The sequence below is a fragment of the Ursus maritimus genome, unplaced genomic scaffold, assembly GCF_017311325.1.
Source record: "Ursus maritimus isolate PB19 unplaced genomic scaffold, ASM1731132v1 scaffold_4, whole genome shotgun sequence".
Classification (NCBI taxonomy): Eukaryota; Metazoa; Chordata; class Mammalia; order Carnivora; family Ursidae; genus Ursus; species Ursus maritimus.
This window is the reverse complement of record NW_024426552.1, coordinates 78137614-78151160: the sequence shown is the minus strand read 5'-3', so window position 1 is coordinate 78151160 and position 13547 is coordinate 78137614. Positions and strand designations below refer to the sequence as shown.

The 13547-nt window shown below is 39.4% G+C and overlaps 1 protein-coding gene across 1 annotated transcript in view; it reads right to left on the bottom strand.

Annotated features, from left to right (window-relative positions):
• LIPH (lipase H) overlaps positions 1 to 13337 on the bottom strand; it is a 42508-nt gene extending 29171 nt beyond the window's left edge. Inside the window, exon 1 of the mRNA XM_008705229.2 lies at positions 13130 to 13337. Coding sequence (XP_008703451.1) covers positions 13130 to 13178 — 49 coding nt within the window. The 5' untranslated portion in view covers positions 13179 to 13337. The remainder of the gene's footprint in view (positions 1 to 13129) is intronic.
• Positions 13338 to 13547: the final 210 nt, after the last annotated feature.

Here is a 13547-nt window from a genome sequence, read left to right as displayed (position 1 = left end):
ATACCCATCATCTCACAGTTACATGTTTGTGTGTGTGTGTGTGGCAAGAACATTTGAGATCTACTCTCTTAGCAAATGTCAAGGATACAGTACAGTACAATTAACTAGGCTCCCTATGTTGTGCATCCAGTGGCAGACCTTACTCATCTATGTAACAATTGTCCCCATCTCTTGGCCCTTTCCATTTTTCTCTTCCTGTAGATTGCATGCTCCCGGAGAACGTGGACTGAAACTTTTCTGGTGTTTGTAGAGCAAGACCCAGAGCAAATAATTGACAGTTTAATTAGTCATTTTACTGAAGAGGCGGTGTCACTAGGCAGGGCTGAGCCTCTTGGTCTCAGCCACCAGTAAAACTGGGCTTTGTTCCTCATTGTGCAACTGACTCACCGGGCGACCTGGGGAAATTACGTCATCTTTCACTTGCCACCTACCTGCCCAAGAGAGGAATGCTGTGGAGATTAATTATGAATGAGGTCATAGTGGGGAAAATAGAGATCCCCTTCCAAAGAAGGGGACTATTTAATTGCTAGGTCTGTTCATTTTGAGCCATGTTAGGCCAGCATGTCAAAAGTCATATATCTGGGTCGTTGGAAGGCACACACTAGAGTCATGAATTTTGGGCCAGACTATATTCAGCACATGTGCCACTTTCCATGTCTATGGAATGGCTCAACCAGCCTCTTTGACTGCTGAGTCTTTACTAGATGCCTTACAATGGACAGTTACTGAAAGGCAAGAAGGGCAGAACGAGCAGATTTTTATTTACTTTTTTTAAGTAGGCTCCATGCCCAGCATAGAGCCCAGTGCGGGGCTTGAACTCCCAAGCTCGAGATCAGAACCTGACCAGAGATCAAGAGTCGAACACTTAACTGACTGAACCACTCAGGCGCCCCCAGAGCAAGTGGATTTTTATTTTTCATTTGCTAGAACCACTCTGACTTCATATATTTTTTAATGTGTTATTTTTATAATGGCATTGGGCTCTGGAAAAGCCTATTGTAAGTACTGAGTGAAAAATGAATTTCCTTGTTCCTCTCAGTACAAAATACTGTAACGGCTTTATATATATTCTCTCTCATTATCAAAGGAAATGTGCAATTCATCCAGTAAGTCGACCCTCCCCTAGGTTCTGGATCAGGTGGCACTTCAGAGGGCGAGTCGGGCATTAGTGAAATAAAATGCAGAAAGTATGAAACTGCAACCTGTGATATATGTCATGTAAAGGAGATATGGTATTAAAAAAAGAATTTAAATAGGGAGTTTCCCCTGGTCTGGGACTCAAGAATCTTCTTCTCTTACATCATCTTGAAATCACGTATCTGAATGCTAAGAATGGAAGATCCCTTTAGCAAAGTAGAACATTACACTGCGGGACAAAGTCAAGTTTCCAAACTATTAAGTTTTGATTTCATAGATTTTTACTTTTATTACCTAGACTTAATATTTCAGGTATTATGGCCTTTTTCATTTCAATGCACTTTCTTTGCTTGAATTTCATCAAATGATATTATAACTATAACTAGGCTTTCTTTTTGTTAGCATTTATCTAGCATGATTTTATCCTTTTTAACTTTGAATCCCTCTGTTTTAAGGGGTCTTTCATAGAGCGTCTAGCTGGGTTTTATTTTATGGCCCAATCCGAGAGCCCTTTTAAAGAAAGCAGGTGAGTTCACGTTTATTGGTATAACCGATATAATTGGTGCGGAGGCCATAGAAGTGCCACCCTCAGATCTGTCTTCAAGAGAACCTGCCGCGGGGAGCATGGTGAAGTCACCTGCATCTCCGGTCACACCAGTGTTCACACGAAGCCGTGGCTCCTCCCATGCTGCTCCCAGCAGGTGACCAAGCACTGGGGGAGGAAGGGGGGCTACTCCCTGGCTCCTCCTGCCTCACAGGAGACTCTGGCTCAGGGATACCCCATCAGCCCCGGTGAAATATTCTCACAACCGTACTGCAGCTCCCCCTCCTCAGTCCTTCCTTGCCAGGCTCCTTTCCCCGATGTCCGACGTGTGCCAGGTGTACGACGGTAGGAAGGCTCTCCCTGCCTGCCCCCACCTCCTTTCTCCTTCCCGCACAGCTCCTCCCCTAGATCTCTTGTGTGTCCCATCCCATGCTGGTGTCTGCTTCTGGGAGGACCCCAGATGACACACTTGGACTTAATACTGTATTCATCCCCCAAGGTGAACCCCTAGCAAGGATTCTGGAAGGTCATTTCTGACTGCTGTGGAGCACATTTCTAACTTCTGCCACGTTTCCTGCCTCTGTCCTTTGCCACAACAGTTGTCTTTCCTCTCTCGGCTCTAGTCCTTGCTTTAGTAACTTAAGACAGCATCAAATGATCCTCCGTTACAAATAATGAGGGCATCAGCATACCCAGTACTTCTCACTGACGCAATGACTCTCTCCTGATTTTCATTAGTTATACAATTATTTTTAGTTCATCTAGTGATTCCTTTTTTAGTTTAAAAATAAATAATAGTTAAGCCTCTATGTATTGATGTGTCCACAGAAAACAGTTTCTGTTGTATTTATTTTATCTGTTCTAGCCCCTCATTTTCTACCAAGAAAGATGGGAGAGTTAACACACATTGCCTTTCATCTCCTCCCTGCCCCCTCCTTCAGAACATACACACACTCACACAAACTCACACTTTTTGTTCCTATTATCAAAATACAGTCACTCCCCATTATTTGTGGATTTTGTATTTATGAATTCACCTACTCACCAAAATTTATTTGTAACCCCCCCATCAATACTTGGCACCCCAAGTATTGGTGCTTATGCAGTCATCCATGGACATGTGCAGAATGGCAAAAAAAAATTGGGTTGCACCACATGTCCACTCTCAAATGAGGTCAAACATGGCAACGCTTTGCCTTCTAGTTTCAGCTCCCATAACCAATGTCCTTTTCACAGTCTATTTTCTGCCAAGTTTTTTGCTCCTTGTGCTTTTTCTTGGTGACTTCACCATTTTAAATGGTCCCCAAGCACAATCCTGAAGTGCTGTGATGTGCCTTACAGAGAAAATATGTATCTCAGATAAGCTTCATTCAGGCGTGGATGTGCTGTTGGCCATGAAGTTCAGTGTTAATGAGTAAACAATATATATTAAATAAAATGTCTTTATTTTTACTTTTTTAAGATTTATTTATTTATTTTAGAGAGAGTGAATGTGTAGTGGGGGAGGGGGAGAAATCTCAAGTAGACTCCCTGCTGAGCTTGGAGCCTGCGTGGGGCTCCATCTTAGCACCTTGAGATCATGACCTTAGCCAAGAGCAAGAGTCTGACGCTCAGCTGACTGAGCCACACAGGCACCCTAGATAAAGTGTTTTTAAACAGAAACATACATAAAATAAAATTATGTATTGATTGGTGAACAAAAATATCATAACCAAAGGTTTGCAGGAACCTAACCCTGGAAAACCCTGCTTCCCCTAGGAGCAATGGTTCAGTCTTTGCTAATTCAGTGTTTACGGTGACTTTATGGCACTTTAACTACCATGAATAATGAGAATGGGCTGTATATAAAAACTGTCTTCTGTAATTCTCATATTTCCCCGGTTATGTAGTTATAGTGCTATAATGTACACGATCATGGCTCCCAGTGAATCCTTTTCCTAGGCTTCTTCATTCACCCCTGGGTGAGAGCTCTTGCTGTCTTTTCAAGAAGGGCTAATGGATAATATAGCTCCTAAGTTCATTCATACCCATAAATGAATTCCTAGGCCTAAATGATAACCTGACTTCAAACAATATTCTTTCCCCCGGGATTTGTAGGTATTATTGTACTTTCTTCTTGTATTGAATCCCATTCTAGAGAACTTCGACCCTTCTGTGCTATTTGCTTTTTTCCTACCACACACCTGAAGCATTCTTTTCTTGTTCGGAAGTAACTTTCCCTGCCGGTGGAGATGCTCCAAAATAACTGATCTGTTTATCCCTTGCTGTATACCCAGGGCCAACAACAGAGCCTGGCTCAGAGTTGACATCAGTTAATGTTTCGTGAATAAGCGAGTATCACATTATTCAGCCATTCTGGATGATCCATCTGGATACTCCAGGTAGAATATGATATAATGTTTATGAAATAAATGGAGTATAAAATGACACATGCATTATGACTGAACTGTGTAAATATATGTCTACAGGTAGTAAGGCCTGCAAAATAATGTGCAAACAAAAATGGGTTCGACATTCCATTTCTGATGTTCTCTGCTTAAACCTACCTGAGGTTATTCATTCTTTTCCCCTCAGAAATAATATTTTAAAAGAAAATATTAGGGATACCGGGTGGCTCAGGTGGTTAAATGTCTGCCTTAGGCTCAGGTCGTGACCCCAGCCATAAGATCCAGTCCCACATCAGGCTCCTTACTCAGCAGGGAGCCTGCTTCTCCCTCTGCCTCTGCCCCTCCACCCTGCTCTTGCGTGCGCTCTCTCTGATAAATAAATAATCTTAAAAAATTTTTTTAAAAAGAAAATATTAAATTTTTCTTATTTTGGACCGTGTTACAAGTTAGTTTAAGCTCCTTGAGGGCAAGCCCTGTGTTATTTTCTGTCTAGTATTATGCCCCAGCACGTAGAGCAGGAATGTGTCTTGTTGGACCCCAAATTCTTAGGCCATTTGGAGGGCAGGCATGGACTAGATATCTGTGAATAGAAAATCTGTTACACTGCTTCACCCTCATATATACAGTTCTTTATATTTATATTTAATTTCTGGTTTATATTTCTAAAACAATTACTTGTAAGCCTTCAGAAAGCAAACCTCTTTTTGCTTATTGTTTTGTTACGAAGTCGTTTACTTGAAAGTAGTATTAACACAGCCTTTAACCAAGTAACCACAGAACATGTTAAACTGGTTTCTAAAGCTTAACCTCTTCTATCAGAAGTTATTTGAAGCAGAAAAACATGGCCTTTCCTCTTCAGTCTGCTTTGAAATTCAATTACGCTGAAATGCTGGTTAGTGTTAAGGACTGGAAAATTACAATTGGATGGGTGATGCTCCCAGCCAATGAGGAATTCAGACTCCGATGGAGAAGAGATTCACGAAAAGCATTTTTACCTTCCCCTCAACAGCCTAAAAGAATTTAGATAGAGGACCTGCTCCAGGAGATGCAAGCAGAGTAAGATGTCAAGGAAACCTGGATAGAACATCTTCAGAGATAACATTATTTGTGCCTGAGGTATTTTGTTATGGTCTAATGCATGGTCGCCCTTGGGCCAAGTATGGCCATAACCATTTATGTATTGTCTATGGCTGCTTTCCTGTGATAACGCAGAGTTGAGCAGTTGTAAAAGTGACCAGTGGCCCACAAAACCGAAAATATTTACTATCTGGCTCTTTACAGAAAAAATTTGCCAACCTTGGTCTAATGTCCTAAACAAAATACAACATGATTTTGGAGCATGGATTTCAGAGTCAGGTCAACTCCATTGCCTCCTAGCTGTGTGACCCTTGGTAATGAATTACCTAACCTCTGTGAGCCTCAGCTTCACATGTGTCAAATGATCATAGTAATGCCAGTCTGTCAGGCAGTGCTCTGCAGAGCCACAATGAGCCTGAGGCAAGAGAAAAAAAAACTATATATATACTTACCAGAGTATCCTCCCAGATTTTGAACCAAGTGGGGAAAAGTTTGTAAAAGCTCGATAGTCAAAAAACATGACCACAGATATGGCCCTTTATTACTCAGTCTGTTCAGACACCACTGTCAACTCTCATAAACCAAACCACCTAGCAAGGAAATGAAGATGGCAGGGGCCCAGGAATGGCAGGCTGACTGGGAATGACTTCTCCTATTATACAATAACACTGAGTTGTAAAACAAATAATAGTCTGTCTTTATTTAAAATTTTGATATTTTTTCTTTTAAACAAAAAGTTTATTTATTTTAGAGAGAAAGAGAGAGAGCATAGAAGTGGGGAGAGGGGCAGAGGAAAAGAGAAAATCCTATACTTGACTCACTGCTAAGTGCAGAGCCTGATGCGGGCCTCAATCTCACAATCCTGAGATCATGAACTGAGCCGAAACCAAGAGTCAGATGCTTAACCTGCTGAGCCACCCAGGTGCCTCTGATATTTTTTCATCATTGACTTATTTGCACTGATTTTCATTTTCAAAGATATTACATTAAAATATCACTTATGCCCCCAAAATACCACTTACGCGTATCATTTATTATGCACTGTGAGAATGCAGTATTAGGGGTATACATACTATCTGCAGTAAAATAATACTAAAATATTAAAATATCATTTACATGTTGCATTAAAATATCATGAAACATATTTTTATTGCATGAAAATCATAAATATAATTTATCTTGATTACTGACTTTGGGTCTCCCTTACCCCCTTAAATTTTGCACCTGGTGAGTGCTTCACTGACCTCCCCTAAGCCCAGCCCTGCTGTCAGGATTGTGGTGAGAATTAGAGATACTGTCTATGAAGTATCTGAAGTATTAGCTGGTGCACAGTAAATGCTGAAAAGTTTAATAGTTGTCGATGATGTGGATAATGAGTTGGGTTAATATTTGTAGAGACCAAGGACAGTCCACTCCAACATGGGCTAGTTGACAAGAAGATTTTTTTGAGTTAAAAAGCAATCAAAACCCAGCAGATTCACGAAAAGCATTTTTACCTTCCCCTCAACAGCCTAAAAGAATTTAGATAGAGGACCTGCTCCAGGAGGGGAGCTATCACCACAGATAACTACACTGTTACGAAGTAGGTGTGGTAGACAGGGAGGAACCTAGCAAGGCCTCTTTGATCAACGTTCTCTATGTCCCATTGTTCCTGAGTGACCCAGCAACGCATTTACCAAACACATCTTTTTCACTTTCCTATGAATTCATTCCTTCCCTTTGAAGTCCTAGACCTCTACCTTCTTCTCCTCAACTCAGAATGATGTATATTCCTCATTTTGTCTGACTGTCCCTTGGAATTTCCTTGTCTGTGTGGATTCCCCATAGGTATTAAATTAAATTTGATTTTCTGCTGTCAGTTTGTCTCATGTTCATTTGATTCTTGGTCTGGCTTGAAGCACCATGAAGGGGGCAGGAAATTCTTGCTCCCAGAAGTACTGATCTCATAGGGTTGTTATGAACATCAGGTAAAATAAATAAATTGCTTATCATGGGATTTGATACAAAGCAAGTGCTCAGTAAATACTAATTACTTTCCTTCCATCATTTTGGAAGGATTTGGGGAAAGGGAAGCATGTTAACCAGTATACAGGTAACAGTGTTTCTCCCTGGCCAGAGAGCTGGGTTTGGTTCTGGTGCTGTCATTAACCAGTAAAACAAATAACCTCTTTGGGCCATCCTTGTCCTCAGATTGACAGATTGGTTCCTCATTGCTTAGAGATTTAGCTAATCTCTTGCATTCCTTTTGGACATAAACTTCTAAGATCTGCAAGCTAGCTGATTTGAAAGGACATGAGGCACCTAATTTAGGAAAATAAATTTCCAGGGCAGTCTTACTAACAAAAGACAACTCAAATTTAAAAAAATTAATAGAACAAGAAATTAAAATTTCTTTTAATTTTAATTAAAAGATCTGAAATAACCATACATTTGGAATTAAAATGTTGACCAGGGGTGTCTGGCTGGCTCTGTTGGTAGAGCATGCCACTTTTGGTCTCAGGGTTGTGAGTTCGAGCCCCATGTTGGGTGCAGAGATTACTTAAAAATAAAATCTTTAAAATAAACAAATAAAATAAAATGTTGACCAAATAGGTGTTTTGTCACCTTTATGTTAAGCAGGACTTTTTGGCTAATTAAATACCCTTGGTTAACAAACATGCTTCCATATGCTACAATAAAGATGAATCTTGAAAACATTAAGATAAATGAAGAAGCTAGTCACAAAGACCACAAATCCTATTATTCCATTCATATGAAATGTCCAGAGTAGGGAAATCTAGAGAGACAGAAAGTAGATTAGTGGTTGCTAAGGGATGGGGGAAGGAGGGAGTTGGGGAAATAGGGTGCAGTAGCTAACAGGTGCCAGGTTCCTTTCTGAAGTCATGACAATGTTCTAAAATTGGTGATTGTTGCACATATCTGTGAATATACTAAAAACCATTGAATAACACCTTAAATGGGTGAATTGTATGTATGAATCATATCACAATACAACTGTTTTAAAGAAATGGTTCCTATAATTTCAAACTTTCATGGAAAGACCAGAGTGAAAAGATGAAAAGTCTTTTGGGGGTAACTGGATAGAAGTTTCACTTTTTTCTGTCAACATCAAAACAGGCTCCCAGGTTTCCAGTTTTTCTTTCCTCTTGGGGACTGAGTGATGGACCTCCATTTTGTACCATGGAATAAAGCCCCCACTTTAGTTAGGCTGTTGTGGGGAGGGTTTGTAGCTGTTCTTGCAAAAATAAACTACTCTTATTCTCAGGCTTAGGAACTACTTATAGCTGTTACCTTGTTTTATCTTTGCCGGAGAAAACTGTGTTGGACAGACAAAATGCCCTCCTGATTGGAAGGACACCTCCAATCTTCTAACCGCTGGCTATATTTATTTAGGATACAACAGAGAAAACAGATAGACCTGTTTCCCTCCCTAGATTGACCTATTTCAGCCGAGTCTCAGCTGGAGAGAAAAGTGTGATTCCCTCAGACTAATCGCTGACCACCCCGCTCCCTTCTGATGAGACTCGCAAGGGATACTTTGCTTTATCATCAGAAGACCTACTGCCCTGAAGCCAACCAAAGCTGCCCAAGCTGTCTTGGTGTCACACGCCGTTCTAGCTTTTTAGCTTCTACCTGCTTTGGGAACTGATTTCATTTCCCACATTTCTGATTAGGAGAAAACTTCTACAAAAATGAGGCTCCTCATTCATATCCAAAGAGGTGTCAGTGAAAAGAGAAGATGGAACTGTGGGCAGAAATAACCCACTGATGAAGCAATTGTGAGTGAGGGCAGGCGGGTAGAAAGTTCTGAGATTCTATGAGAGTAAGTACAGGTAGGTTCATATTCAGTCTCTCAATGTGGCTGAGTCAACTGATTAAAAGTGAAAGTATGAGTTTCTCTTAGACTTCTGGTTGGTGAAGTACAGTCCGCTAACCGAACCTAAGTGACAGGCTCAGTGAAATTCCGCCTAATTTAATCTCAATGCATGGTATTCAGTCAGGAAGTAAAACAAGGATGGCCCTGACTCACACTTCTTTCAAGTCTGGGTTTCAAGGTGTGCACAAGCTATCATTTCTCCCACTCCCAAACATGACACAGGTGTTAATAACTTCTTTGGAACAGATGTCCACAGACAGGTATACTAACTTGATGTTTCCTGAAAGTATTTACTGATGCCAAGATTAAGGGATACGTTGTCAAGGATTCCACATTCTGGGCAACAGATACTAGTCAGTGCCTGAGACACAGCCCAGCACATGTGAATCGGTGAAGTCAGGATGTTTCCTGTAACCCACACTAGAGCACATTTTTATGCTTGCCTGAAAACACCGTTCTGAAGTAATTTCCAAAAGTCCCAGAAATAAAAATCCCTTTAGGCCAGAAACTGCCTTGGAGAGATCAGAATATAAGTTGGACTCCTATTTTTAAAAGAGGTAGAAGGGGGAAGTGATATTTTCCTACTATGAAATTCTACTAAATTTTTTAAATCTGGAAAGTAACTCAGTTTGTGTATTTTTTAATGCAGAGGAACCACACTGAATTTGGCATCAGAAACCTGTTCTGAACCAGACGGTGAAGTGTAGGGGCCAAAGGCAGGCTGCCCCCAAACAGGCCATTTTGTCATGAAGCTTATTTTGAATTAAAAGCAATCAGTGTGGTGCCTGGGTGGTTCAGTGGGTTAGGCATCTGACTCTTGATTTCAGCTCAGGTCATGATCTCAGGATTGTGAGATCAAGCTCCACATTGGGCTCCATGCTGGGCATGGAACCTACTTAAGATTCTCTCTTTCAACCTCTCCCTGTGCCTCTCCCCAACCCTCTCAATCTCTCTTGAAAAAAAAAAAAAGAATAAGAAAAAAAAGCAATAAAACCCCAGCAGATTCAGGAAAAGCTCTTTAGCCCCCTCAACAGCCTAAAAGAATTTAGATAGAGGACCTGCTCCAGGAGGAGAGCTATCACCACAGATAACTGCGCTGTTACGAAGTAGGTGTGGTAGACAGGGAGGAACCTAGCAAGGCCTCCTTGATCAAATTTCTCTATGTCCCATTGTTCCTGAGTGACCCAGCAAACATATTTACCAAACACTTACGCTTTCATTTTCCTGTGAATTCATTCCTTCCCTTTGAAGTCCTAGACCTCTACCTTCTTCTCCTTAACTCAGAATGATGTACATTCCTCATTTTGCCTGACTGTCCTTTGGAATACCCGTGTGTCTGTGTGGACTCTCCATAGGTACTAAGTTAAATTTTATTTTCTGCTGTTAATCTGTGTCATGTGATTTTGATTCTTGATCTGGCCTGAAGCACCTTGAAGGGGGAAGGAAATACTTGCTCCCAGACAGAAACATTCCCAGTTGGCCAGGGCCAAGCCTGATGGAGTATCTCTTATTTCTTTTTTAAAACCCCGACAAATACACACAAGAAGCATATGGGCAAAATGCCATCTTGGTTGGACATTTCTGCTTTTAACCACCAGCATAATTTCTAGGATACAACTGAGAAAACAAATGAGATACTAGATTTCCTCATTCTCATCTCTTAATCATATGCATAACTCCACCACCTCTCACCTTTGTCTCCCTGTCAGAGAAGGGTAAATCTCTCTCTGAGTCTCTGTCTCACGCGCTTGCTCGCTCTCTCTCTCTCTCTCTCTCACACACACACACACCATGGAGTTATAAATTATCTCAGGAGAACTTCAAATATCCGAGGAAATAATTCTGTTTTTGGCACTAAGCTATTTTCTCTAGGCAAGCATCTACGTAGTTTTACACAGATTCCCATAAGCCAAAGTATTGATAGAAGAGTAACTTTAAAATATATTCATGACAACAGCTTTAATGTAGAACAACAGTTATCAGCATTTGTTCTTTGGATCACCTGCAGCTGAAAACACCAGAGGGTTTGTTAGAAATGCAGATTCCAGGATCTCACCCCAGACCCACTGAGTCTGGATCTTTGGGGGTGGTCTGCATTTTAAACAAATCCCCGGTGATTCTGGCGCACACTAGAGCTTGCTAGCCATTGCCTTGTTCGCTGGTAAAATGATGGCAAACATTCCCACCATGATTTCACTAGGGTTAGAACAGAACACAGATCTCCAATAGTGAATAACGTGTATCTTCTCCATTTCAGCATCACATCTTAATACTTGATGGTTTTTGGACAGCAAGCCAAAGAAGGGAAAAGCAGAAAATCAATGTCTTTATGATGAATAATTTCTGCTATCAGATGCATATTATTCAATACCCTCTCCCATTGCAAGTTTATGGTTTCGCAGATACCGAGAAGTCTAAATTTAGCTTAGAGCTATAATTATGTTTTTTCCTTCTAGCTACAGAAGTTTATTGTGGTGTGACTTGCTTAGATTCTGTCACTCAGCAGTGAGTCTTCTGGAATCATTTAAAATAAGACTTTACTGATGAGGTAATGTTAAGTATAAAGGCAGGTCACAAAGAAATAAAGTTCCAACTTTGTATATAGAGATATATAATGCGAGACTGGAAGAAAGTACCCACAAATCAGCATCAGGATTTGGGGTTAGCCCTGCTTCCCTAAAACTATCTCTAAATTTATGTTCATTTTTTAAATTTAAAAATTGCAATAAACACACACTTTAAAATGTTGACTTCTCAGTGAAAAATACCATCATTAGTATAATTGTTCCTTACTGTTAAATCAACTTCAAAAGCACAAATTAAGGAAAATTTATTTATATAAGCCTGAAATCCTAATACAACTATTTTAACTTTTCCATTTCCTTTCTAAACATAGACACATGATTTTAACATAGTTGTAATCTTAGTTTATCTACAAATTTGAATTCTGTTTTGTTTACTTGGCATTATTTTATAAACATGTTTGCACATTTCTGCATAGCTTCAGAATTATTCTAAAGGCTACATTTTTTTTAAAAAGTATGATATAGTGGACTTTATCCATCCCTGTATGTAGAAACATTTCTGCTGTATCTAGTTTCAAGTTATTATATGTAACATTGTCAGAATCATCTTCTTATAGAGTTTTTTTTCCCTTTTAAAGGTTATTTCCTTATAATAAATTCTCAGCAATGGTTTTACTAGTTCAAAGGGCATGAACATTTTTATGGATACTATACGTAACATATTTCCCTTAAGAAACTTATACCAATTTTTATTACCATAAACTCTGGTAAAGTTTCGCAAGACTAAACTATCATAAGAAGAAAGAAATGGATTCCTAAGAAGGCCTAGTTTCTTTTTAAAAAAGCACTTCATTTTATTTTTGTTACCCTGTTATGTACATTACTGTTTGTATTTATTTATTTATTTATTTATTTATTTATTTATTTATTTATTCATTCATTCATTCATTCATTCATTCACTTAGTAATCTCTACACTCAATGTGGGGCTCAAGCTCACGACCTTGAGATCGAATGCTCTTCTGACTGAGCCAGCCAAGTGACGTTATGCTGTACGTTACTGTTTTAATTTATATTCATTATGATTAATCATTTTTAAGTTTTCAGTATGCCAGGCACCATTCCACGGGGCTTACATAAATAAAGTCATGTTTTCCTAAAAGATAACTGAAATAAACTGTCAATGTATGAAAGCTTATAAAAACCGATCCTCTATATATTAGATATTATAATAAAATAAAACTTAAAATTTCCGGAAAATAAATGATCTTATTTCATAGAGTTGGAAAGGCACAGAAAATTTAACTATGAAAGAAAAGAACTTTTAGATTTCCCAGCACTTTTATTTTTTGTACATCAGAAGAACCAGTTAATGTAAAGGAATAATAATCTTTTATTACTGAGAAAAAAAATTTTTTTTTCAGGATTAGAAAGTTCATTTAACCCATATCTTGTTTCCTTAAAAATGATGCAATAAAACTTAAAAAGTCCACTGAAGGAGCTGGGCTAATCAAAAGCAAAGTGACAATACTACTCATAATGTTTTTTAAGTAATTAAGAAAAGCCTTCAGTAAATGACCTACCTGATTTGACCAAGCACATCACACTGATGAAGAAGTATAATCTCAGCATATGGAAACTGGAGAGAGTGCGTATCACACTCACGAGAAGAAGGATTTCCTGGCACTGAGGGCTTTGCTCAGAGAGAGCTCAGATAACTAACCCAGAGGTGTGGTGACAACAGGAAGTTCCCGAGGGACTGCAGGCGGGTCCCAACCCTTTCAGGATATTCGACTCCTCCTCTTTTCCATGGAAGGTTAGTACATTTCTGCCTGACACAATTTCATGCATATCTTTTAAAAAATTGTATGCATATCATACATCACACATATCATAATGTGTATTTGCAGAATGACGAGTTCAAAATAGTTTCATTCTTTGTGGGCGGTTTATTAGTCGTTTGGCTTGGTATGTTGAAATCAAGTGTGATTTGAGATATTT